The sequence below is a fragment of the Haliaeetus leucocephalus genome, unplaced genomic scaffold, assembly GCF_000737465.1.
Source record: "Haliaeetus leucocephalus isolate CR32 unplaced genomic scaffold, Haliaeetus_leucocephalus-4.0 Scaffold140, whole genome shotgun sequence".
In the NCBI taxonomy this organism is placed as follows: Eukaryota; Metazoa; Chordata; class Aves; order Accipitriformes; family Accipitridae; genus Haliaeetus; species Haliaeetus leucocephalus.
The window spans coordinates 4,624,589-4,651,825 of NW_010972576.1; the positions used below are offsets into that span (position 1 = coordinate 4,624,589).

Genomic DNA, 27,237 nt, shown 5'->3' on the forward strand with positions numbered 1-27,237 from the left:
AACAGCCCGGCCCGCCAGCTCCGCGGGGTGGGGGCGCGTCCCGCAGGCTCCACCCCGCCATGACATGGCGGCCAGGGGAGGGGCGGCGGCCGGGGACCCGGCAGGGAGCGGGGCCCCGCTGCTGCCCGGAGCGGAATGGCGCGACCCACCGCTCGCCCTGGCCGGTCGATGAGGGTGCTGGCGTTGGCGTTTCTCTGCTGCCTGCCGCGGGCGGGCAGCGCCGCCCTCCTGGCGCCTGCAGGCACCCGGCTTGGGGAGGAGGGGGGCGGGGGCGGCGGCGGCGGTCGTCAGAGTCGCCCTCCGTGGGACGGAGGCGGCCGGGAGAAAGAAGCGGCGGCGGCCCTCCGGGTAGGTGTCCCTACCCGCACTTACACTCGCGATCCGCGCTACGCAGCGGGCCTCCTGCCGCCGCGCTGGCTGTGGGCTCCGCCGGAGGAGGAGGGGTGGCGAGGTGCCGCTCTGCCGCTGCTAACCGGGTGACTGGGGGGTGAGAGGTGGAGGAAGGTGGCACGGCAGAGCTCTTCAGCCCGGAGTACCGAAACCCGCTCCGGCGTCCTTTGCTCTTTCGTGTTCCTCGGCCCTGCCTGCTCGGCTTCCCCTCAAGTTGCTGGGGTTGGGGTGCCGCTGGGGTTTTTTCCCCATCCCCGTTTCTGTCGCCAGGTGTCAGCCGCGGACCGAGGAGCCGGGGGGGGCGGCGGCCGTGTCCCCCGTGGTGGCCGCCCGGCGCGGCGGGAAGCGGGTTTCGCCGGTCCCGCACCTCACGTCTCCGGCTACGCAGGGGTTGCTGTCAGAGCCAGGGAAATGGGGCGACCGGGAGAAGTCGGGCACGGCGGCGGCCCCCTGCCCGCCGTAATGCCCCCCTTTTCCCCATCGTGCCGGGCGAGGGGTGCTTGAGGGGGCCGGCGGATACCGGGGCTGAGGGGCCGCGGCGGGAGTGCGGTGCCAGCCCGGCTTGATGCCGGCCCCGAGGGGCGTTGGTGGCTTCCTGTGGCGGTGGGACCGCGGGTAATGCTGCCCAGCATGCGCTGGCAGACCTCTTCTGCTGAGGGGTGCCGTGAAGTCTTCATAAAAAACACAGAAGGTGGCATTGCGGTTTTTATATTTCATGTTGAACTTCGTCACCAGAATAAGTTGGGGCAGGGGGTGTCAGATTGTCTTGCTTTCCTAGGTCAAAAAACATGTTTTTTCAGAGGTCTAGGATTCCTGATAATTTAAAGTTTGGGGGTTTAAACGTCTTCAGGCCATTATACTGTTCTTTTGCTTTACAAGGACATAAAGCAGGACAGGGTTAACTCTTATCTGAAGACATTTTTACATCTCTCTGAACCACAAGGTTTGTTGTGCTGTCAAAGAAGGGCATCGGATGAGTTTAACACAATTTGTTCTCAGCTTGCCTGTTTTGTCTGTCTCACATCGATTTTTTACCCTCGGTGCACTTAAATGCTTTTTTGGTATCTTTCTTGGATTTGAAATTAGTCTAATGGCTTTCATGTTGGTTTGCTGGGAATCCACAATGAATCTGAGGTGAACAGCTGTCTTGTTATCTAAGTTCATGTTTACTGTTCCTAACCTTTTCTTTTTCTGCTCTTACGGTTTTGGCACCACCCCTAACTTAATAATGTCCACAATATTTATTTTTTTCCTTCAGGAAAGTGCTAAAAGAATTAGATTACTGAATTCATCATCAAAAGATAATGTGACTGCTTTCTATGGAATAAATCAGTTTTCTCACCTGTTTCCTGAAGAGTTCAAAGGTACATGTTCTGGCTGCTGCTAATGCCTTTTCTGTTCTTTTTCTTATTCTTTCCCAGAACCTTGTGTCTTTCACATTTACAGATTCTTCCAGTGCTTATAGTCAGCTAGTTTACAATGTCTGGTACCAAGCTGTAAGTACTTCTGAAGGATAAAACACTCCTTTTCATGTTTCTCTAGTCTTGCAAGGTTGAATTGCCCAGAGCCTTAATATGATTTAGTATACAGACTGCTCCCTCCTTCCTTCCTTAGCAATATGACACACTTAATTTTTTTTTACTAAGAAAATTTGTCTGATACGTAACCTAATCTTCCCTTCTTGCTGTTCCAGTTTGCAGTTATATGTTCTATTCATCAGGGGATTTCACACCTTTTTTAATTTTAAAAAATTAAGCATTTAGTGAAAAATGAGCAATTTGCATGTGTTTCAGAATCCTTACATTGTTCTCTTATTTTTCCCCTTTTACCTGACTAAAATAAAGTAATATTTTTCCAGTAAGTAAAATGTGAAAATTCTCAAACAAAACTTGTTTTACGGAATGGTTATTTATCAGGTTCAGTAAATCTTCACACTTTGTACCCACATTCCCTACATGGAATATTTCTGTTCTTTCTAGAACTGTAGGAATATTTACATTCATTCTGGAATATAATGATTATTTTAAAATACATGAATTTTCTATGGATCTGAGAATGAGATGCAATACCATGATTGTAACTACAGATCAAACTTACCTCTATGGCTTCTAGTAAAACAGTTGTTTGTGGGGTTTTTTTAGTTAGTAGATTTATAGATGTTTGTATTCTGTGTTTAGCTATTTATTTAAGAAGCATACCTCACAAACTTCCCAGATACATAAAAGTGCCAAAGGGAGAGGAAAAACCTTTGCCGAAGAAGTTTGACTGGAGGGACAAGAAAGTCGTTGCAGAAGTGAGAAATCAGCAAACAGTAAGTCCTGGTGTTTTCCTTTCCTGTTTCTCAAGCAATGCTCAGAGACAGTTCCAGCAGGTACATCATAGAGCCCAGTGAAGGTTTTGGAAGGGACCACCACTGCCTCAAGACTCCTTAGAGTGCTTGCACAAGTATGGCCGGTTGAACATACACAAAGTCATGTAGCATTTTATGCAAAGGAGGATTAGACTTAAAAGCATAAGATGTAAACGTTGTGCATTTAGAAATTGTGCAGTTATAAACTGTGTGTAATACATTTTTTGATCTAATTAACTAAATCTGCAAATATTTTGCACATGTGAATTTTGTATTTTTCTGAAGAGACTAAGGTAAGTTCAGTACCTGTCCTCATCCCTCAGTTTCACCTGCATGGGTATAGATCCTTTGCTGTCGTTTTCCCTCATGATTGAATGCCCTTGGCTGGTCAACACCCATATCTTTACCATTGAACACCTCAGGGGATGCATTCATGATAGGAAAAATAACTAGACCCCACATAATTACAATTTATCCCGAAGTGGCTATGGTCACTGATAAGAAACAAGCTGTTAAATCCCCGATGTCTTTCCTTACTGTACTTCACACCGTGTAACCTGGACCTTGCCTAGGAGTAAATTCTCCTTCCTATTTTAAATGCCATAGTTTAAAGAGCCTAGAACTGCAGTATAGATTCTGTTACTGTCTAAGAATTTTCCTATTATGTTTAATTTCAGTTTACTATTTCTTAAACTGTAATCTATTTCTATAAAATTCTTCAGACTGTAGAAAATTGTAGACTGTCTCCTTAAGTGCATCCTTTTCAAAAACTTACTGACTAATGTGGTTAAAAAAATAATTTCATCCTGAGCCCCAATCCTTTTTAAGAAAATTTATCTCTCACAGTAAAAACTATCCTCAGACCTATCTTAAAGGGCAAAAATGAATCGGGAAGGTATCCTTAAAATAAGACAATCACAATGCAGGAATCCTTAAAATAAGACACCCGTAATGCATTTCTAGCTTTCAGAGAGCAATACAGGGGAAAAAAACCAGTTCAATATTTTAAATGGCTGATTAAATTTGTTTATTATTGCCTTAAAAATAAAGTTCAAGGGTGATGTAGTAAATGAAGAGCATTAGAAGACCCTTTTGACTCTTTTTTTTTTCTTTTCATATCAGGCTTCAGAAACAAAGCTGACTTTTTCTTTCTCCCCTGTTTCCCTTCTCTTTGTATAAGTGTGGAGGCTGCTGGGCTTTCAGCGTTGTGGGTGGTATACAGTCTGCCTATGCAATTAAAGGAAATAACCTGGAAGAACTCAGCGTACAGCAGGTTATTGACTGTTCATACACTAATTATGGCTGCAGCGGGGGATCTACTGTTAGTGCTTTGAGCTGGCTGAACCAGGTTTGAAACTTTCCATAAATCTCAAACCCTTCCTTAGCTTTCATATTAATATTCTCTTTTTTATGGGGAAGGTGGAGTATACAGCTTGTCTGATATTTTTTTAAATATATGTGTGTATATGTATGTATATGTGCATATACAAATGTGTGTGTGTATATATGTATTCATATTTATTTAGTCTGGAATCAAGAAAGTTTGTTCAAGCAGAATTGAAACTTGATAGGAATTTTGTGGTCCATGTATGTTCTTGTGAATGTAACAAATCAACCCCCAGGGTTTGAAAATAAGCCACAGTGTTGCTGCTGAATTCAGTTGGAACTGCAGACATACAGTACCGGTGCAGAAGGAGCCATTTATCCATGTGGATTTGAGTGTCTGGTTTAGGTGCCAGCATCTGGGGAGAAGGAGGGATGTTGAGATTTTCTGCTTTCAGAGTTCTAGGGTTTCTGTTGCAAACACTGTAAAATCACGCATAAAAGTAGAGAACCTCAGAATAAAATTGACTGTGTTTACTTTTGTTTCACTTGCAATCCAAAACAATGAAAATGCAGACATAGATTCTACTTCACTTGTAGCTAACACATTTCATTCATGAAAAACGCAAAATGTGTGTTACTAATGTGTGTAAGCAGAAACATTTTAATGTTTCAAAATTTTGAAATAAAAAGTACTGTCTAGGATGATAGTTTGAGTTATAAGAATATAGAAAGAATTCTTCAGGTTTTTGAAGTTTACAAAAAAAACTGATTGTCCTTTTTAAGAAACTCTGTAATCATACTCGTGAAGATTTATACAACCCCAGCTAATAACAGTCTATATGAAATGCAAATTTAAACAAGTTAAGAAAGAGGATATTCATCTGGATTCCTCTGAAGCAAAGTTCTCTATTCTTGCTTGGGACAGACTGGAGAAGACACTGTCGTAAACATACTGTACTGCAGAAGACAAGAAAAGTATAAAAGGTTGATGCAATGGCTTTGTAGCTGGACTTTGAACTGTGGCAGCCATTATAATACATTATATACTAGCATGAGGATTTGATGCTAATAGCAGAATTGGACTTAATTTCAGTATTTTCTGTAACTGTTCTTGGGATATTTGTGGTTCTTGAACTGTCCCAAGGAGAGGATAATTTTGTGTGTGGATGTCATTTGAAGAGAATGAATAGTCATTCATTAAATGAATGCATAATCTCTGTGTCTTGAAATTGATGAGATTGCTCATGAGGCTAGTTTAAACCAGAGATACCTTTTAAATTTTGTTCATTATTTGAAGACTTCTGAATTCTTTCTAAAGCTTTGTCCATGAACAAGGAAACTAGAGATAGTAAATACCTTATTTCTCAACATGACATTCTTATTTCTAATCTCACAAAGAACACACTGAATTTTGAGTGAGTTTTGTGGTCATTTTCAGTATGTTTTGAGCTGCATGGTGTTAAATGCATTACATTCTCATTCATTTATCTTCTTGCAGACAAAAGTAAAACTCGTGAGGGATTCAGAATACGCTTTTAAAGCTCAGACAGGACTGTGCCATTATTTTGGTCACTCAGATTTTGGAGTTTCAATAAGAGGATTTGCTGCATATGACTTCAGGTAGGTGCTATTGATTCTTTTTATTTGCTGTACTTTTCCTTCTGTGTTCAGTAACTGTGGAGTAAGCTAGAGCCAATAGCGCATTGACCAGCCAAAGGTTATGAGGTTGATTGCATCAGTTCTGTAGCTGTGTACTGGATAAGAATTAATACATAACATTTTTGAGAGTTAAGGCTTGCCATGGTGAATCCACTCAACCTTGACATCACTAAGCCTGTTCAAATGAGAAAGTTTAAGTCTGTGTCTTGAAATGAAGTCTTGGCTGTGTTTAAACTGGCTATGTTTAAACTGGAACATTGAGTCAGTTACAACTTTTAATATATGCTAAGTGAACATTACACTGCTTAAGTATCAGAAACAGTAAATCCTACCAATAGTAATTGGAATTTGTTGAAAAAATTAGGAAGTATTCAGTTACTTCGGTATTCATCCATTTACATACCCACCGGCATCCTCCTCCAGCCCATGACTTTGCAAACAGTGTTGTCAACTGAATTTTGTAAAAACAACTGGTAGCTTTTTAGGTTTCTGTACCAAGAAAGTTTGTTTCTAATTTTTATCAGTACAATACAGCTGCATACTGAACTTAAAGACAGGAAATACAATTTTAACTAGGAGTTGAATTATTGCCAGATATAAGTAACTAAAATCAATTATAGCTTTGCCAGTCTATATTTGCCAAATTCAGTTATTGCACATACCATGCAGTGATAAAGATTTCCTGTTCCAGTATACTACATAAGTAAAACTGGATGAGGATGCTAATGGTAAATGTCTGATAGCGGTAAAGTCCTGTGTTTTGGTATGTTTGAGATACATATTTTAGTGTAGGATTATGTATGATATAAGAGATACTTCTGTATGTTTGAAAAACTAGCGGGAAAGAATAATATAGACTAATGATTTGTCCAAAGCTGTTTTTAATTGAGAAGAGTGATGTATAAAAGGTACATAGGGCTCACTATTGCCCACTGACTTGACCCAGAAACCTGCTTCTTTTTAGTAGCATCATATCTTTGGATCTGCACCTTTCCCATAGTCTGTGTGCCCTATATTTGTATTACTGTGTTGTAGTATATGAAATATGTAATTATTGGTGTATGTTATGTGGTGTGTAGAACTCAGACAAAACAGTTTAATTATTTGATTTTTAAATTGTACTGAACAAGTAGATTACCACCTCTCAAATTGCTTTATTGTGCTGACTTTAGTAACTTAGCATTATCACTCACTTCTTTCACAGCGGTCAAGAAGAAGAAATGATGAGGATGCTTGTTAACTGGGGCCCTTTGGCAGTAACAGTAGATGCGGTTAGCTGGCAGGATTATCTTGGAGGGATCATACAATATCACTGCTCCAGTGGCAGAGCAAATCATGCTGTTCTTATCACTGGTTTTGACAGAACAGGTGCGTTTCCATGAACTGAACTTCAACCCAGTAGGTTTTGTGTTTTTTTCCTCTTACTTGCAACTTGCCTTCTGTGGGGCAAGTGATTAAAATCCAGAACTGGGTGTTCTGTTGAGAACTGTTTGGTTTGGTGTCACATCAGTTCTGGAAGTGCAGCCTGATCCCAGGAGAGAAACTCTTCTTTGTGCTCCTTCAGTTTTGTGGGACTTCATGTCCTTGTAAAGTCAAGAACGTGGCTATATGTGTCTTTATGCTAGGAGAGGACAACACTGGAATATTAGCTCTGTCCTCTATGTGAACAACAGTAGGTTTCACTGTACTATATCATGAAACCATCAGAAACTACAAGATATTAAAATGGTAATTAACTCTGTAGAGGGTTAGAAGTTTTTTATGCTTCCCAAATTTCATGTTGTCTCTTGTTTATGAAAATGTCTCTTCCAGGTAGTATCCCTTACTGGATTGTACAGAACTCTTGGGGGCCTACATGGGGAATAGATGGCTACGTTCGTGTTAAGATAGGTGGCAATGTCTGTGGTAAGTCTGACAAAAAATAAATAAAGGGGTAAAGGCCACATGCTGGGGTATGTTTCTCCTTGTAAGTAAAGCGATATAATGGGATCCTCAGAGAGGAAATACAAATCATTGCTATGTTTTAAAAGAGTTTAGATGAGTCCAGGTGGAAAAATAAATAAGGTGGTTGCTAGTTCAACCAAGCCATGTAGTTGAATCATTGAAAAAACACCATGCAAAGGTAAAGCTATATAAGGCATAACAAATAAAGTGCTATTGTACCTTACCACATAGAGGTAATGGCATTGTAAAGTATATAGTCATGTATCGTGGTTCTAGGTTAGTGCCATCACTATACTCGGTGTAGGTAAAACAGCTGCTGTCCTGTCTGGTGGATGCAATTATCTCTGGGCTCAGTTTAGCAAACAAATGTGGAAAGTGGATCTGCCTGTGCTTGGAAAATGTGTACCTTGCTTGTGGCTGTTCTTGTAGGATAGAGGTATATACTTTTAGTGCTAGTTCCATCTCCTGCCCTCTTACTGTTTGCATGAGATTTTTCTTGGTGTTTGAGCAGGTTTTGTAGTGTTAAATACCCAGTTTCATCTTAGTGGGTGGATAGGGGGGAGGTAAGGCAGGTGAAGCTCCTATTTACCAGCAAAGATTGCTGAGCCAAATTGCTGGGCTTGGACTACTACATAGTAAGTGGTATGTGTCCGCTGAATTTTTGTCTGTTAGATTAACAGTGGAGATCTTCTGTTGGCTTTCCTTTCCACGTATGTTTCACAGTAGCTCTCTGTCATTGTAAAAGGTGTTAGATGATGTGAATCATCTGCAAATAAGAATAGATAATATTCAGTTTGCCTGTAGTCAGTAAAGATCAGGACAATGTATCCAATCATAGCTTTTCCATGTTCCTGAAACTTCTGTTCTTACTGTTGTTGTGTAAACAAACTATTTGGAAAGAGAAATTTAGAAGTAGTGATAACTAAAGCAAGTAAGTCAATTGTTGAGGTTGTCAGGAAGAATGGATGTGTTGTTTTCAAAATCCGCTTTCTCAAAAAGCAGGATCTTTCACATATGCTGTAGTATGCCACAGAAGAACAATGGAGCAAAGGCTAGTAGTGGCTCTCTTGTTGTCTTCTGATTTAGAGGTGCTCTGACACCACTTTTGAGGGTGTAAGAGCCATCAACCTTTGATACCTTCACAGGCTGTAGTCAGACTTTGCTTTTAGTGCTGGAAGGAGTACAACAATACAAAAAGAACTGAGCATGAATAAAAGACTAGTTTGTTCTGTATTTGTATGTGCATGAGTGTTCAAAAATGTGTCTTGTAATGGAATTTATCTCTAGTCTCTTGGTGAGTTTTCAAAGCTGCATAGCTTGATGTTGTTTATACATTGCAAATGCATATGATTAAAATGGAGGAGGATATCAAGGTTTAGATTGCTTTCCAGCACCCATATTGGATCAATGCTGAATCCTCAGAAGGGATCTAAAGTTTTGAACATGAAAGCAGAGGAAGGAGGAGAGCAAATCTCAACTATAAACAGTGTCAGGCAAGGAAGAAATAAAAGGGTTGCACCTGATTCCCTGCCTCCCCACTCGTTACCCACCCCCAGCAGTTCATCTACTGTCATGGCATGGAGGAGAGAGGGCATTATATGAATATGAATTCTGGGAACTTACTTCTGGCAAGTCTCCACTTCCAGTATTTATTTAAAAAAAAATTTTTGTTTCATTTGTAGGTATAGCAGATACAGTTTCATCAGTATTTGTTTGACACTTACTGGCCAAAGACCACAAGTATCATTTGGATACACACTGTATATGAAGATTTACTTCAAAACAACATTTTCTAAAACAAGAAACTGCTGTAAGGGCAATTTCTGCTTTTAGACAGTACAGGAACGGTTTGGCTGGAGTTTTTAAAAATGTTTTTATTTGGAATGTGTGTTGCACATCAAATCTCTCATGGGATAAGAAGGCTCAGAATCAACTGCAGAGTATGCAAAGAGAAGTCACAAAGGTGGACTGAAACTGCGAGTGTGAACTCTATCCAGGAGTTGAATACTGCTCCATAAAAAAAATCTTGCAAGGAAAGAAACAATGACAAATGATAAGGAATTTGGATCAAATAATCAGTATTATGACAGACTATAATTGAAATGCTTTGACTATAAGAACCACCATGATTAGGTCTGCTTTTATTGGGCCAGGAGGAAGGGCAATTGGAAGAAAATATTCTATTATTCTTTGATACTTGGCTTTCCTAGCACCTCTGACAGACAGACACATTTTGTCTTCCTCTTTTTTGTGAAATCCTACTTTTTCTCTGAAGTTAGAAGAGTAGAGGAGGGAAATGGATAGTCAGAACTGTTTTCTGAGTGTCTCTGAAGTGCTGCAGTCCTTCAGTTTCTGTCTTCAGACCTTTATTGGGTACATGTAATTTCAGAGCTCTTCAGTGCAGGGACCATGTTTTAGAAAGTGCCTGAAATATCAGTGTCTTCTGCATTCCGTTGTTAGATGGTTAGAAAAGTAAGAAGTAACTGTATTTAGACAAATGGAGGCAGTTCTAGTGGTTTAACATCCTGTGTCCTGTCAGGATGTATGTCTGCAAATCAGGCTTACCATGCTTTGAGAGCTGTGTCAGTTCCGTGCCTTCTCTTTACTTCTCAACTAACAGTGAAGCCAGTTGCAGAGCAAAAATTAAAAAACTTATTTATTATAGAAAAAAATGGTGAGGGTGCAGTTTGTTAATATATATTTGCCACCGTTAGAAAGTCAGCAATTACAGAATACTCCAAATAGAGTAGGTGTTAAATTTCCCTACGTTAATTGAATTCATAGGTGGGACTTGCTGTGAATCAAAAAGGGGTTCCAGCTTTGCTGTACCTGTAACACTGCAGTTGCAGGCAAATGTAGCTAGAATTCATAATCAAACATGTAATTCAAAAATGCTCTGAATCTTTCATTTGGAATGCTTTACCTGTATCTTTTATGAAGCACTGCAATGAAAAGTGTTGAAGCAATTATGTTATTTTTGCACTCCATTACTGTTCCATGTTAATAGGTCAGTGTATTGTAACCTTTTTATGAGAAATGCAATAAGTGTTCATATTTGTCTATTGTAAGTATTGCCATTTTAGTCCTGCTTCTAAGTGTTAGTATTTTAAATGAAAGGAAGACTAAGTCCGATGTTTCACTACTTCAGGTTCTGCTGAACTGGCTGAAAACTTCAGATTAACAAAAGAGGAAGTCGTTTGTAGTCTTATAGTCTTCTGTAGCATGGCCTTCCCTTAGCAGCTTACAGACAACAAATAGCACACTTCCATAACTGGAAAACAATAGCCAAAGTTCCTAATTGGCATTGATAAGAGTAATGTTGTTATAATATATCAAACACAGATGTTTCAGCAGTGTTTTTGGTGGTACAACCAGGCATAAGTACCTAAAGCACTAAGGTACAGAGCAACTCACCAGAAATAAAGGCCTACAGCATGTGTGTATTTCCAAGGGAAGCGTTTAAAAAGACGAGAGGCCATCTAATGAGATGGCAAAATGGCTTTATCAATATTCTATGGCCAAATTTGCTTCACTTTTATTATATATCAATTTTATCCTTATTTCAATGATATTTTGAATAAAAAACACTTCAAATGCCTGTCAGACTGTTGTTTGAACTTCATGCTTGATTTAGAAGACTGAAGCAAAGACGAGCTTTAATACTGCTTTATTTGAAGTGCAAAGTAAGTACTTATTTATATCTGCTATTCTTAACAGTATAGGGAAGGGATTTACATTCACATGTAACACATAGATAGCAACATGATTCTTGATACATGTAAAAGTTCAAGACGCTTGGGTTTCTTCTACAGATTCAGGACTTATTTCTTTAAATTTAGCTCTTGAAATTCTTAACCCAAAATTCCTTTTGAAATTCCACTAGAGCTCAGAAACTAATATTCTTCCAAAGGTGATGAGACTAATTATGTCCTCAACTAGAAGTAAATTAATAATAGCCATTAGGCAAACAAATACAAAAATATGTACAAGTAAAACATGATCGTGATAATTCTGTATAATTTTCTCCCTCTCTGTACTTGTAGGTTTTAAGAAGCCAGCTAAAAGTTAAATTGGTCATTTGAGTTGAATTGGGGTATCATTTTAGTCTTAATATAGGCTAACTCAATACAGATTATTTTTTCTACAAACAATTAAGTTTGTTCCACAAGCCCATCATACTATTCACATAGCTGTCACACATAAATACATATTTACACACCCACATTCTGTGAGAATAGTGGTTGTATCTGAGGGATAGCACCACTCGAGGTGAAAGTCCTGAAGTTCTTTACAGCAACCACTCTAGAAAGGCAGGCTAGTCAGAGTCGTCGCTGCTAAAATAGGAGCTGTCGCAGTATTCTGCCGTGTAGAGGAATTTATGAATGGTTGGGTTCATCTTTGGTATCCAGTGTCTTGGCACTAGAAATGTTGAAAGATTGAACAAATCCACAAACACCTTGTATCTGTCACTGAAAAAGACAATCGGAATAATTAATACTGCGGTACTGGCATAGAAGGCCATAATTTCAAAATCCTCAGGAATCATTCCATCTCTTTTATTTATTTAATAAGGTTTCTGCACTAACCCTCCTCCTGAATATTCCAGAGTAAGAATCCAATCCCGTTTCTAGGGCATAGCAGATTAGACGTAACAAGGAAATACGGTTGCTATAGTCACACCTTTCTTCTGAAAATGCAGAGTATGTAGGCTATAATCTCCAGGCCTCCACTCTCATGGTAGATATGAAGTAGAATTTATCTAGGAAGAATCTTAACCTGAAATTAAGGAAGAGTGAGGAGGCTTGCTGAAAAAGACAGTGAACCTTTAATCTTCTAATTCAATCTAACTGTCTGCTTTCTGTTCCACCCTCTGTTATGATGGTTGTGATGGGAATCGTTGCCCACAGCCATACATGGCAGTCACCAGCTATGTACGGTTCCTATTTTTGTTTGTAGAAAACAAACTTCAAAGAAGGTCCTCTTAGAAAAAGATGTTCTAAATACCCTCGTGCTTTTTGACATAATGTTGTTCAGGACTGCCAGGACATAGCTGCACCTAAAAGGCTTAAATTGCCTAACTAGCTGAATCCTCAAATTTTGTGTAAAAAAAAAAGTTCTACGCATTCAGAGAGTTCTGCGCTCAGGCCGCAACTATCCCTTTTAAGTTTCTTTTCTGCTTCATCCAACAGGAGGAAACATGTTTCTCATTGTTGCCTGCACAGCTTGAGAGTATTAATTACTATCAGCTTTAAGAATATATTCAATCCTAAATTGAAGTACCTTAGGTTGTACAATGGGAGATCACGCTAAGGAATAAAGAAACCATCATCAGTTGCACTGTAGATGGGACTCACTTCCAGCCTGTATCGCCTCATTAATTCAGGCTAGCTTGCACGCAAATTGAACAGTGCAGGATCATTATTATTGCTATTACAGTAACACCTAGATCCCTTGACTGAGAATTATATATGGCACTTTGCACGAGTGATCAAAAGGAGTTCTTTTTGCCCCAAAAGGCTTGGAATTTATATACGTCAACCTGACCGATAAGTAAATGTGCAACAGCCAGGAGGAAATGCTGGAGTCCCAAAAGAGAAACAACAGCCCTCTGGCCTCCAGTGAGCTGTCTGAAATCTGCCTCCAGGCATTACAGTATCTACAAACTGCATTATTGCAGGTAATGGGGGAAACGCATTCTCCTTACCTCACTGTTGAGCGCAAATACTGGTAGCCAGATGAGCCTCCGGTGCCAGCCTTGCTGCCAATCATTCTGTGCACCATGCAAACGTGGTTATCTAAGGAATACAAAAGGACAGGGCGTGTGTTCAGTGTTAAGATAGAAGCAAAGGGTCACATCAAGGTGCATCGCTGAAATATTAAAGATTGTACAGAGGTCTTTAGAGAGATACAGGACTACTAGGTCTTCAGCAATGAAGGAGTTAATTATGCCACTCTTCAGTCAACTAATATAAAATTATTGTTAATACAATAATTATACATTGTATATAAAATAATATATAAAAATATATATACTTATTTGTAATTGATAATTATAATTTTTATATATTATGCTCTGTTAATACAGTATTAATACATTAATTTATGGATGTCTAGATAGGGAAGGAGCAGAAAGAATGTTTGCATATGAAGAAATCTCATGAGGACATTTTGGGAGACATTGGAAAATACATGCCTGTCTCTTGAATAAAATTGTTCACCTATCTTAAAGCATGTCATAGAAGCAATAGCTATACCTATGTGTCTACTGATGACAGAAGCGGGTGTTCATCTTTCCCTTTGGCCAAAGTAAAAACAAAAAAATGTCATTCCTAAAGGATGAACTCAGAAGCTCAATTCTAATAACTCTAGGTATAACTTGTCTAAAAGAGGGTGAAACAGAACAATTTACTTGCATCTAAAAGAGGGAGTGTTACAGAAAGTCAGAAAGTGAAACTTACATCTCCACTTGGTCATGAGCACATCGATATCCATAAGGGAGGTAAGAAGCTGAAAGGGAACCTGGAAACGAGGCTCCTCCCTTGGAAAATGAAAGAGAAGACAGTGAGACCTCTCACAATGTGCTGTATTTTTCAAAGTAGTGATTCACCAATGTGTAATAGTGACTTAACATACATTTTTCCTGAATTGGTATTGAAATGACAGTAGGTATTCTAACAAATGCTTCTGCCATGTAAGTCTTGACATGTGCCTTTTCCCTCATACTTGGAAAAATACTCTAAATCTTTCTAGGACACTTTGTAGAACAGTCTGAACAAGACATTTGCTAGTTTCAGTCTGAGGGGCAGCATTTGGTCGGACAAGAACCGGCTGCCCAGAGAGGCCGTGTAACCTCCTTCCTTGCAGATATTCAAAACTCAATGGGTCAAAGCCCCGAGCAGCCCGATCTGACCTTCAAGATGGATCTAACTAATCTGGGGGTTTGTGGAGGGTTGGACTAGATTACTTTCCAAGGCCCATTCCAACCTAAATAAATTTGGTGCTGCTGTCCTTAACCTTCAACCTCTCCTCCTGCCAGTAAGCATTAAAGATCTATCTTCTAACATTACCTGTAGAAGTAGATCATTAAGGCTCCCTTCAGTGCTTTATAAGACAGTCGTCTTTCTCCTGCAAAATACAACTGTCCTTAGTTTGTTACTGATTCTTCTGCAAATTTAATGCTATTATATGATTATATATATATCATGTATAAAAAATAAAAAGTGCTATAGACATATATTAATACAATCTACCTTTACTAAGCAGGTGTTCATGGCGTTTTTCATCAAATAATGAAAGTAACACATCTTTCTGTTTTTGGAATTCAGATAAGTCATCATCTTTTTCTTCTGATTCTGGTTTGGCCTTTGATATTTAAAACAAAAAGAGGTTTTAGAATTCAATGGGGAAAATTAAGCACTTGAATGACCCGTGATGTAACTTCTATTTTCATCATAAATACTCCATAAGTTTACATTTTAAATGTAAGAACTGTAGTTTCAAACAAGATAAATGAGTCACTGAATCACTGTCCCTTAAAAAGCACAATTACCACAAAATGTACAATTAAATAGCTGTCAACACAATTCAGATGAATCAGTGTTCAAATAAAATGGCAGCTTAGACCAAAAGACTTTTCTTTCAGACTAGAGGCCTTAAAAACACTTAATCTTCATTAGTCTGAAGTCTTTTTTTTTTTTTTTTTAAGGCAAAAAGAAGACATCCTTGCACAGCTATGGGTAATAAAGTTGTAAATAAAAAAGTTTAGATAAGTTAGAAAGTTGTAAACAGATATTCTCAGGAAATTGATTAGTTCATATGTTACGGTGGGGTTTTTTCCATTTAAAATGTACTTAGAGCTACAGGTCTTACAATATTCAGGGATTTTCCTGTGCTTATTTGCCAGTGTAAGTCAAATGATCACATAGCAGCAAATTGCCACATACTGTTAAATAGAAATGGGCTGTTTATAGTGACACTCTATACTTGCAGGTCAGGGGCCCAAAATTTGTGTTTACTCTGAACCATAGATGCAAGCACTAACTAAAGGTGAAGTTGTAGTTTCAGTAAAATCAATTTCAACCCTTCCATTGATACTGTTTCTTTCCTTTTGTGATCAAAATCATCCAGGTATTACATGCTTTAAACCATCTTAGATGTCAAATTACAAACTTATTCAGATTTCCTGAAAAATTTGCAAATTTTTCTGCTTCTTGCAGACAGAGGCTGCTGAAGATTAAGTGAAGTGAGTAAGAAACTGGGAGCGCGCCAAAAGTAAAATTTATGCCAGGATGTCATTTTGCCAGCTGTCTTTTCTTATAGCTAGATCAAGAGTCACTATATACCTGCACCAAGGCAAATTCCTCTTCTAGACCTTTTAAAACATTCACTTCAAATTGTCCCCAGAAATCAAATCCTTCTGCATCGAGTCCCGGAGTTCTTTCCAGCCATGCCTTTAATAATAATAATAATGTGTTCAAACATTAACAGTGCAAGCACATTACCCTAGAATTACAAGTTATAGCAACATAAATTATGCTGCTACAGCTGTTGTGGTTTAATATCCCTCAGAGGTGCTTATTGCTGGAGTAAGGATGTCCACATAGATGACTTATACCTGCATAATGGTGCCGTGCAAACACACTCACAGGTTCCAGGTTAAATGATCACTGTTGGAAGACAAAAGCTGTCTCATTCTAAGAGTATCTTTAAAATCAACTCCCTTATAGATAGAGGAAAACAATCTTATGCCACATATGTAGGATAATTGTAAAGGTAAATCTCATCTATACAACCAGTTTTTATCATGTCAGACAGGATGAATACTGATCAAGCAGTCTGTCATTAACTTATGCCACAGTATGTGATGATACAAGACTTTCTCTTTGATTTCCTTTTAATAATGGAAATGAAATTAGGAGGGGAAAAAAATTAGGAATCTTTATGGTTAAACTCCCTTTAGACATCACTTACTTTAGCTCCTTCTCATCTGAAAGATAAAAGAGCATTAAGTCTTAAAGAATGAGGAAAAGCTAGAGAAATTTCTTATATATTCTGTATCAGGTGCCATTAGACAAATGGATAGGGCTAATAAGAGTGGATGCTTTTATTGAGGTTTATACTGCATTATTCTTTAGAAAATTATGTAAATTTTGTGTATGAAAATGACAAGGGAGTTAGAGAAATTACTGTGAGTCATTCATAACACTGAGACAAATTAAATCAAGGTAAGAGATAATGAAACATTTGTTAAACACCTTTTTTCCTTTCCATTTTGGGTTGTCATTTTTCCTTTTCTTTTTTTTAACCTCTCTAATAGCTATCACTAACAGTGGAAATATTTTTAAAGTTTTCTTCTAAAAAGGATTTATCATTGTGAAAAACAATGCAAATGAAACAGTACATTTATGTTCTTAGCTCATACATCCACAATGCAATTTACTAGTTTAACAGACTTTTCAGACAAGAGGAAATGCTGTGAAAAGTCAATTGGTTTACTAATGACTTACTCTTTTTCATACTAAATTTGGTAAGAATCCAAAACACAACTGACTGGGAAATTGCCAGCATGCTTGCTTCTCTCAAGGAAGAAGAATTTGTCACTAACACCAATGAAGGACATTCTTGGGAGATGGGGGAAAACAAAGCAAGCTCTAAGACAGACATTGTTACCTCCACAAGTTGCAGTAGCGTTGGTTCTTGCTCTGATTTAAGCAGTAATTCATAATCCTGTCCCTTGAAGTTATCTCGATAATGCCTCCTATTGTAGGGGACTCTCAGACTTTGGGGAACACCAATTTTGTTCTCTAGCAAGCGAAACTGCAGGCTCTGAAAACCTGAGGCTGGGCTTAGGTAGTATCTTTGGGAACAGAAGAAAAGAAGATACAAAAATGCAGGATATTATTTTACAATGATGGTGTTCTCTGGTTCTCAACAAAATAAAAAAATACATATTTTATATTTGAAGAATATCGGATATCTGAGCATTTTTTTCTATGATTGCAATTAAGAAAAGAAAAAAGCCAAGCTATTTTAATGCAACTACAATGTATGTATAACATATTCTACTTTTCTAGCTATATATTGTTTGTGCATACACTTATGTTTGTACTGTGTTTTAAAATGGCAGCTTTGTGTGTGTGATGTACAGGAGGAGATGTTAGTGAATATCATTTCCTTTCCAGACAGAATGAGCAGCTTCACCCCAAATAGCTATTACAAAAATTTCCACATCATTAAAGTGCCAATGAATGCATTTTAAATAGGCTTGTTATACAGAATAATTGCTATGTATATAATAGAATAATGTTCAGAAAAACATTTAGTGGGTTTTGCTTGAGGGATTCATTAATGGGATTCTTTCAGAGTTAAATCACGTGACCATGCAAAAAAAAAAAAAAAAAAGACTAATAAAAGTAATCTGAAATCCCACATTGCTACATAATTGTAATGCACTCTGAATTGCAAATATAAGATTTGTCAGAAATAAAGCATAGATTTGATCTTATGTTTGCTTATCAAATAACAGTATGTTGTTGAAAAGCAGAAGCAAGAATGCATCAAAACAGACGATTGGCCCATGGCTTTCCCCTGCTGTAGTGTAATGCTAGATGATACGGATGTTTCAAACTTCCAAGAGAAGCAAAATTGTAGTTTCATATACTTTTTAGTTAGGGAACATTAAAGGACAGAGAGGAAAGGGCACTAAAACAATGCAGAAGTGGATGGGATGCTGGACGGCACTGAGGTCACGAGTCAGACGGGTCGGTGACACCAGCAGAACAAAAACAGCAAGAGAGACAGTGGGTGAAGCTGTCGCACATGGTAGTGTAGTGGAAGGACCTAGCCAAAGTGAGGGAACAGATCGAAATGCCATGGGAGAGGTGAGGCAAGCCAAGGGATCCCAAAGAAAGCCTGGGCAGAAGGCAGAGGAGCTACCAACCATCCAGCCCAGCAATACACCGGGCAGCTACTGGAGAGCAGAAGTTATTGGGGAGAAAGAAGAGACAGCAATGCTTCCTTCAGCCACTTAAAGCCTCCAGCACTGCAGACCCACTAAAACACGAAGCAAGGAAACACTATGCAAACCAAGACAGCTGAAATATCTGTTTGATAATCTATGGAGAGTGCATTTCTCTCACCCAAGCACTTCTATGATTTGCTATGGAATACTGCTGCAACGGCGCGGTGGTAAGTTTCAAGTAAATTGTTAATGGAACCATGAGCTATTTCTACTGTGTTATCTTTTGACTCTGAAACCATTCAGCAGCACCTCACACAAACATCAACAATTAACTTGTACTTCTTTGCAGAGCATGCTGGACTCACATTCATGCTCAACTTCTCAATTGACCCTTGCACTCTAATATCACTGTTGTCTCTCTAAGGTATGCTCTCACCTTGCTGAATGATGCAGGTACTACAAGCTGCCAGAGCACATGCAAAATTCACAATCAGTTCTAAGGGCGGGAATTACCAGCTCATGGATTATTGTGGAGGAATAGTAAGTATTCACCTGAAATCAAAGAAGTCCAATGCAGTCATAGTTTCCAAAACTGAGAACTGTTCCACAAGTAATTTCAGAATCATTGAAATTCTGTTCATTCGAGTAATAACCTTCAGCATGTTCCTCTCATCTCTTACCTGTAGAAAAAATAAAGATCATAACCAGACAGAATGGTGTTCTCTTTATATCCTACCTATTTATTTCAGGTCTTTTCACTGTTGTACATCACTATAGTTCCCAAGTCCTTTCCACATGAAATCCATAGCAGCAGAATCTCATATTGAATAGAGCACTTTGTTTTTAACTGAAAACTGAAACTATAATTTTCAAAGATTGAAATCTATTTTTCTCTGACTGATGATACATTACAACTAGGCCAAATATATAGGATTTCTTTTTCTTTTCTATATTTTTAACTGAAATAGACGTCACCACTAGCAATTAAATTATAGACCAAAATCATTTCTATCATGATCATTTCCAATGATTGCAATACAATTTTAATAATAGATGACATATGATAATTATATTATGCTTTCTATTATAATCACTTCTATAATCAAGTCGTAAGGCAGGTGTGGAAAGTACTTAAAAGTTGAGATGCAGAATAATCTGAGAAGTACATCAGGAAAGCACATCTAAAAAGATGTTCATGAGACATATGCATTAGCAAGCAGAGGAAAACAGAGAAGACTGCATCTGGTGGGAAATAGAAGATATTAAATGGAAAACACAGAGACTCTCTTCTGGCTAAATTGAACATTTTGCCTGCAGAGGAGTCTGCTAAAATTCCTATTAGTTTCAATGGGATTAAACTTCTCTCTAAGACCTGGGCACGCAACCAGGAAATATCAAACTACAAAAATGAAAGATGATAACCATTTCCTTAATCACCTGGCTGTGTAGTTAACCTTAACACTGACATTTCAAATTCTCGTTATAAGCAAAGTTTCATTTTTCACAAAAACAAATAATGAAACATTATTCTGCTTAAGAACTGATTTTGATCAGTTATAATTTGATGTAATGTTCAACTAAAAAGCCAACAAAATTATGGATGTGGAGGATAACGGAGAACATTTTCATTGGACATTATGATAAAAAGGTTCCTTCTTTCAGTCTGGTCTCGTTTCAAATTTTCTTCATATACACATGCCCATAATGTTATTCAAGGTATTTCTCAAATTACACAGCCTTTTTCTGTGGATGTAGTATTAGGTCAGGAGTTTTCTGTTGTTGTCTATTATTATGAGGTGTGTTTATCTTTGGACAAATATTTAGGAATATTTGAAATATTCCTGTTATATTTGTAATTTTCAGAAATTCTCATACAACTGTACACTGTGATTTTGATTGTTGCTTTTCTGTTGGATTTAATAATACACAACAACCAAAAAGAGTTTTCCTTTTGTATAGCAGGTATTGGATGGAAGGATATAGTATGTAGACTTCAAAAAATTGAACAAAGGCAGAAGTGACTTTTCAACATAAAAATACTTGTGAGCCCTCTGTTTTTCAGTTTTGCCTCTAAGCATGCTTTTTCTGCAGTAGAATATTCCCAAGTTAAGTTTCTGCAGTTATCCAATACTAGTAGGAGAGTATGAATTGGTCTTTGAGAGTGATATATGCAAAAGGCAGACTTCAGGAGGAAACAAGGTTTTGCTGATCAAATGTCTGTACTATCAGGATATAAGAGCCACTCAACCAAATTTCATTGAGGTTTTCTGATGCTGTTTTCAAAAAAGAGCACATGTTGCTTCAGTAAAACCAAATATATCAGGCTGGAAGGCAGGAGGCAAGAGAAAGAGAGGGGCTGCATTTTCCCAAAATTAATATTTGCTTTCAACTTACGTGGCCATTTTGAAAGATCACCCGCACAGAGTCCATTTCCCACAGAATCTGCTTAAACCAAAGTTCGTATGCTACAACAAGAAAGGCATTGTTAGCATTAACTTCAACATTACTTTGTTTTTTCTTCATAGTCCTGAAGAAGTAAAATTCTTACATTTTGATTTGAAACGAATAGCCTATGTTTACATTGCTGGTGTATACCTGTTACATTATGCTGTCCTTTACCTAAACTATTACATGAAATAATCTAGTGTCAAGAATGTTGACAGAATTTTTTAAAGCATGTTTTACACATCAGATATTTGATGTACAGAATGTTCATTACAAAAGGAGGAAAGAGAAAATCCAGATCTGATATGCCAATAAAAGTTAACTCCAGAGCTGCTTACAATCCTTATGTCATCTACATATTTCCTGTCAATAACAGGAAAATATCATCAGGCCAGTGCATGCAAAACACATGGATATTAGCAGCCAGGGAGTGCCTAACCAGTATGCTGGCTTCCAGACAGCCTCTAGATGGTTAAAACTGGATTGAAGTTTCAGAGAAGGCACAAGCCAACACACAAAATTTGCCTACAATAAACTGCATAGCAGCCTCTTACTCAGACGAGGAATGAATTTCACCACCTTAATTTCTCTAGAAACAGAACCATCCAAATCTTGGTTTACCAAATCCAAAGGTTATACTTCTGGCTTCATAAGCATAGAGTTGATTACAGCCTTACAGCCTTACAAATGATATATGGATATATACAAATATAAATGCAGATAAAAGACAGAGCTATTGTAGTGATTGTGTCTAAAATTAAAACAAATTGTGTATTGCATATTTCAGCATTGAATACATTCCTTGTGGCAAAAATGCCAGTCAACCACCACTGAACTCCTCCCAATCACGTACCTTGATGCGTCACAATGAAAAGATGTTCATCATGGATTTTGTTTCCTTTCTTCTCACTCTGAAGTTCTTGAGCATTCAATATTTTGTTCAGCTTAAAAATAAAGATAAGACTGTTCTGTAAAGCTCTCAATTCTGCTATTAGCAATGATAGTCCTACTGTGTAGAGCTAATATTTAAGGATAATATTAAAAAAAATATATAGGCCTCATATTCCAGGTTGTATGAGAAGTTAGACTAAATGGTCTCATGTGTCACTTTTACTTTTTAATTTTAAAAAAATCTTGCCTAAAATGGAACATTTAGATACGTTAACTAATAAAGTTTGGAAAATCATTTTAAGGGTATTTTTAATTATAAAAAAGAGAAAACAAAATATACAGCATGTTTACAGATCTTACATCTATACTGTCATGTTCCATGAAATGGCGTTCCTATAGTAAAATTCCGTGTAATCATGCAATAACATCTGCACAAGAGCTCTGATTTGAGGCTGTACTAGTTAGTTCCATTCTGGCATTACTAATTTTTTTACTGAGCCAAATTTACAATCTAAACATAGTTGTTTTAAAAGAAATCTTTGCAAGATTCCATATAGTACATCAAGAAATAAGTCTCCCATTCAGAAGCAGAGTAATTCCACTCACTTCAGTTCATGCTGTCACAGAAGAAAGTCCGGAATCTTTTATTATTTATGGCATTTTATTTTTACTTAGTTCTTAATTACTTCTAGTTGTTGTGGTTTTTTGTTTGTTTTTTTTCTCTGTGTGTGTCCCATTAGTCATCATCCCACCCCCTCAATTTCTGCAATATGTTTTTCCAGCCAAATATTCTGGGCTTTCATGCAATAATTTGGGGAAGTTGCACACGGCTTGCTGACATGGAGAAATTGCCAAGTGGTCATTGTCAGACCAACAAAAGCCTTTCATGGTGCACCACTTTACAGTTCAGGTTCACCAATATAAATAATTCCCTACCAGAACCCCCAAAATATCCAGCTTCCCTGCAGCTTGAGAAGCCATCCCACAGTCCACCTGCACCATCCCAGTTGAGACAGGCACCTGTGCCCGTGACTCACGTGGGGAGCTCAGGTAGTCAAAGGGCACTTGGAGACCTGTCTTAGTGACTGGCTGACTGCTGGGAGAAGCATCAGTTGCAGGTCCTGGCTCAAGTCTTAAGAGAGACCAGGGCAGTAAACAGGAAAGCTTAAACTTACTTGTAGGTAGTCTCCATAGACAAGTCCACCCTTGCTGGCTTTATTTATCCCTTCTTGTGACTTGTCATCTTTGTCATCTTCCAAAGATAGCTTGTTAAAATTAAGTCTAAGAAGGAAATTAAGTCAATATATAAACTATTTAGTAAAAGAACTATGAATATACATGCCTTTTTACTAACAGATGCATCTACAATTCCAACAATGCTTTGTTTTGAGAAACTGAACCACTAAAGCAGGCTTTTGAGAAAAACAGTATACCTGAAATAGCTCTTGTCACAGTAACAGCTGGTAGCATTATATCTATTTCATCAAATAACAAGTGCTCAGACAAGTCCTTGTACAATCTCTTTTCCTTTCGCAATAGCTACAGCTGTCTATTTGTTGCTAATCATTAATTCCTTTCTGAGCTTTCATATTTTACATTAACATTATATCATTTGAACCGGCATTATGAAGCAACACACAGGGACAAGGGACTCACAGGTAACTGTTCCCCGCGAAGGGGCACCCGCTCATGATTCCAGGATCCAAACTCGCTGAGCTGCACACCAGGGAATATACTCCGTTAGTGTTCCCAAATCCACTGCAGCCACCTTATATGTAACCTTATCTCACTGCCTAGGCCAACCCCCAAATTCTCCTCCTTAGCCCTCAGCCCATCCCCGCTATTCAATAATTACAGAAACTATCGCGGCACAAAGATCAATAAGTTCATGTGTTGTTGGCTCTCCAGGTTTGTTTTTTTCTTTCAATCAGTCAAAACAGGACTGGCTGGCATTCTTGCCTTGTCCTATGGCACACACTTTTTGTGCTTTTTACTGCAAGGTTTCCGCCACTTGCTTCTTTGAAGGCTGAGGCTGGTGTAAGGGGTAAGTCAATGAGAGGTCTGTGTGTGAGAAAAAGGCAATATTTAATTGTTAAAGTAGGTTTTTAACTTGCAGCCCCTACTATCAAGATCTCAAGATACTTTTAAGTTCAAAAAATGAAACATATGGAAAAGGTAAAGGGGAGGGGAGGGGAAGGAGAACATATTTCTATGGCAGACTGAATAATGCTTGTAAGAGGTTTCGAGTAACACACATACTTTGGAAAAATGCACACAGATTAAGTAAAAGAACTAAAAATAATCATGTACACCTCATGCTATTTTTCCAATGGTTTAATTCATGAAAATTCCTTAATTTTATTTCTTCGTGCAAAAGTTTCACTCTCATTTATCGACAAATGTTACTCAATTCTGTTTAATCATCAGCTTAACACACAACAAAGTAACATGTAATTAGTGTGCACTTCCTGCCTGCCTGCCAGCCTTTTCTGAAAAAAAAGTTAATGCTCAGTTTTACTGCAAACAAAGCTACAGGGCCCCTGTGACCCCAGACCATTTGCTCTCTGCAAGACTTACTCTGCTTAGTGGTGTCTGTGCGGTGGTTCCAGCTGTTCTAGTCACTTAAGAGTTAGCTGTCTCATAAAAAAGTCATATGGAGTATGTGGGTGACGGGATGTATACCCGGCTCAGCCAGATGCCGTATGTCAGGCTATGCAAATATTAGCTTAAACTAAAGCTGAGCCACAAGAAAAGTAGGACTCCACTAAGGGAACCCACCAAGGAAACCCACTAAGCAAGGTCAAGGTGTTCTTCCTTCATGATATAAAACCTGACAGAGGAAAATAATCCTCTTACCACACAAAACTGTACATCTGCCCATGATGCAGGCAAGTAGGGAGGAAGGTGAAGACTCTGCGCTGGCGCACGCATCAGAAATTAAATGTTGAAAACTGTGGTTTTCACCATCCCATTTGCAGCTTGATAATAATCTCTCACATCCACGGATCTCAAAGGCATGGACAAGGAAGGTTTATCTTGTCATTTCTGTATACCTTCACCTGAAATATCCAGACTGAGCCTCCATAGTGAAATCCAACTTTGTTACCTTTTCTCACAGCACAAGCAAAGAAAGAGTGTGAACCTAGTAAAAATAAGGACAGTTGAAAAATATTGGACTCTTAACCTCACCAAAGAAGTCACTGTCTGTTTTCTTGTACAGTTTTAGTTTCTTCTGTGGGACACAGAGAATACTAAACTTCCAGAGCAATTGTCTCTGACTTGCAGCCTTTCCATTGCCTACCCTGTAGGCAAAGGACTTTGAAGTATCAGAGCCCTTTTAAACTCTGTGCTTTACAAAACATTAACTCCCTATTTGGGAAGTAATACTTCTCTTAATTGGTTCAGGGTTACCAAACTCACTCGAAATCTACCTGAAGATACTATGTGAACCAAGCACTATACAAACTTCTCTTCTGATTCAGCAACAGACAAGCTTCAGTCAATCAAATAAATTAGCCAGACTACAACGATTTAGGAAGTTATTTCCAGTATTTCCAACATGTTCAAACTCTCTGTTTAGGGACCTTGTAGCTGATTGGTCCCAAAGCACCTCCATCCTAAAAACCACAAGCCTAGTGACACTTGTGAAATTAGAGAATCCAAGCGAAACACATCCACTACTCATCATTGCTCCTGCTTGATGACCATGTTCACTTTCTCCTGTTATACCCTCTTGCGCTGGTGCAATTAGAAAGCTTGGCTATCCCCAGGACCCTCCTGCTGAAAGAACATTCCCAAGTGTCTCTGAGTCCTTTATCACCAATATCTGGCTTTCAATCAGTTCCTCTTGTACTTCACTAGCAACCAAGAACCTTATAATATATATGAGAGGATTCAAAAATACGATTCTCCAAATATTCAGAAAACTGCAAAGATGTTGGAAAAAAGAAATATAAGCAGTTTGTTTCAGGCCTACACTTGGACCACAAATACATTCTTCTAACCATGTTTGTACAACATCATGCTTTGATTCAAAATAAGAAACAAAAATATTTTTTGTAGTGCTGTCAATACATGAAACACTGTTATCAAAATATTCACTCGGATCCTAGAAAAGCCCCAACAATTTAATTCCTTTCCATGGCAGAGATAATTAAAAATAAGTAAGCCGTTACTTTCACACACAATGCAGAATGAAGATGGTAAGCTCAACTTCTGGTTTTTTATGAGAAGCAAAAAAACCCCATGTGTTTAAGAAAAAAAGATTACCTAGTAAATTTCTTTTAAAATGTTTTTAGCATCTAAAATATACTATACTCTATACTTTGTATATACTTTGTAGAGTCAATACTACAGACTATATTCTTTGCATTAAATGCAAATCCATGTTTACCAGGCAAAGTATATGAACCATCTGATTTTGCACACAAACCAGAAATAATTTGCTCTCTCTTTTTTATCTCTCATAAGTAACCCTGACAGAAGTAAATGTTCAATCTAAAATGTGCATAAGTTCAGTCAGTCTGATCTGATGCTGCAGTAATTTAGCAGTCCGTGTTTCCCTTTGAAAACTAAAAATGTTGGAAGTGGCTTCATGTTAACTTCTCGAGCAAAAGCCTTACCTCTCCCCTGCCCTGCCTCAAAAACAAACAAACAAAATGAGGCCACTGTATTCACATTTTATAGAGAGAAGCAAAAACAAGTATGGGACTTAAAGTTGGTAACTCTTACCTGCATTGTGTATCTAGCCAGGGCAAGCTCTGTGGACTGACCATTTCCTGAAAAGCTAGGTAATATTACGGATGATATTATCCTTGCAACTATTCATTTAAGGAAATTTAATCTCATGGTAGCTGAGTTCTGCTCTCTAACCATTCCAACTACAACAGACCTCAAACTATCCAAGATTAGTGGAAAGAGTTCTTAATGAGGACTTGAAAACCCTTGAAATAAAATCATAGACAATACAGAACTATCATTCATTCATCTTACTGGCTGCGTTCATCTGATCTCAGTAAGGCTTCACAAGTGTGTAATGAATTTAGTACAGAAAAAAAATTTAAAAACTGACTTGTACTACCTGATTATGAAATTGTCTGTTGACTGTGTAGATGATAGCACAGATTAAAAGAGCCCTCAGGTTTGGATCAGCTCAGAGCCTTGAACTCTGGCATGGCTGCGGACACCCTTAGAAATAAATGTTCTTGTGCCATCCTGCTCAAATTTGGGGTTCACTGTGGGGAACTGATTTTTCTTTGAGTGGCCTTTATGC

General features: G+C 38.2%; 2 protein-coding genes across 2 annotated transcripts; one reads left to right on the forward strand and one right to left on the reverse strand.

Moving 5' to 3' along the window:
• Positions 1–168: 168 nt before the first annotated feature.
• Positions 169–11,548, forward strand: CTSO (cathepsin O). The gene is made up of 8 exons (XM_010561014.1): positions 169–348; positions 1,649–1,754; positions 2,568–2,701; positions 3,921–4,088; positions 5,565–5,686; positions 6,930–7,093; positions 7,538–7,630; positions 9,352–11,548. The coding sequence occupies exons 1-8, from the start codon at positions 169–171 to the stop codon at positions 9,384–9,386; spliced, it is 1,002 nt and encodes a 333-aa protein (XP_010559316.1). The 3' UTR covers positions 9,387–11,548.
• Positions 11,549–11,707: 159 nt separating this feature from the next.
• Positions 11,708–23,656, reverse strand: TDO2 (tryptophan 2,3-dioxygenase). Its single transcript, XM_010586099.1, has 12 exons — positions 23,622–23,656; positions 23,141–23,246; positions 21,928–22,018; positions 21,024–21,094; positions 19,182–19,309; positions 17,339–17,525; positions 16,012–16,119; positions 14,920–15,031; positions 14,737–14,794; positions 14,128–14,207; positions 13,374–13,464; positions 11,708–12,138 (listed from the first exon to the last, which is right to left on the reverse strand). The coding sequence occupies exons 1-12, from the start codon at positions 23,654–23,656 to the stop codon at positions 11,985–11,987; spliced, it is 1,221 nt and encodes a 406-aa protein (XP_010584401.1). The 3' UTR covers positions 11,708–11,984.
• Positions 23,657–27,237: the final 3,581 nt, after the last annotated feature.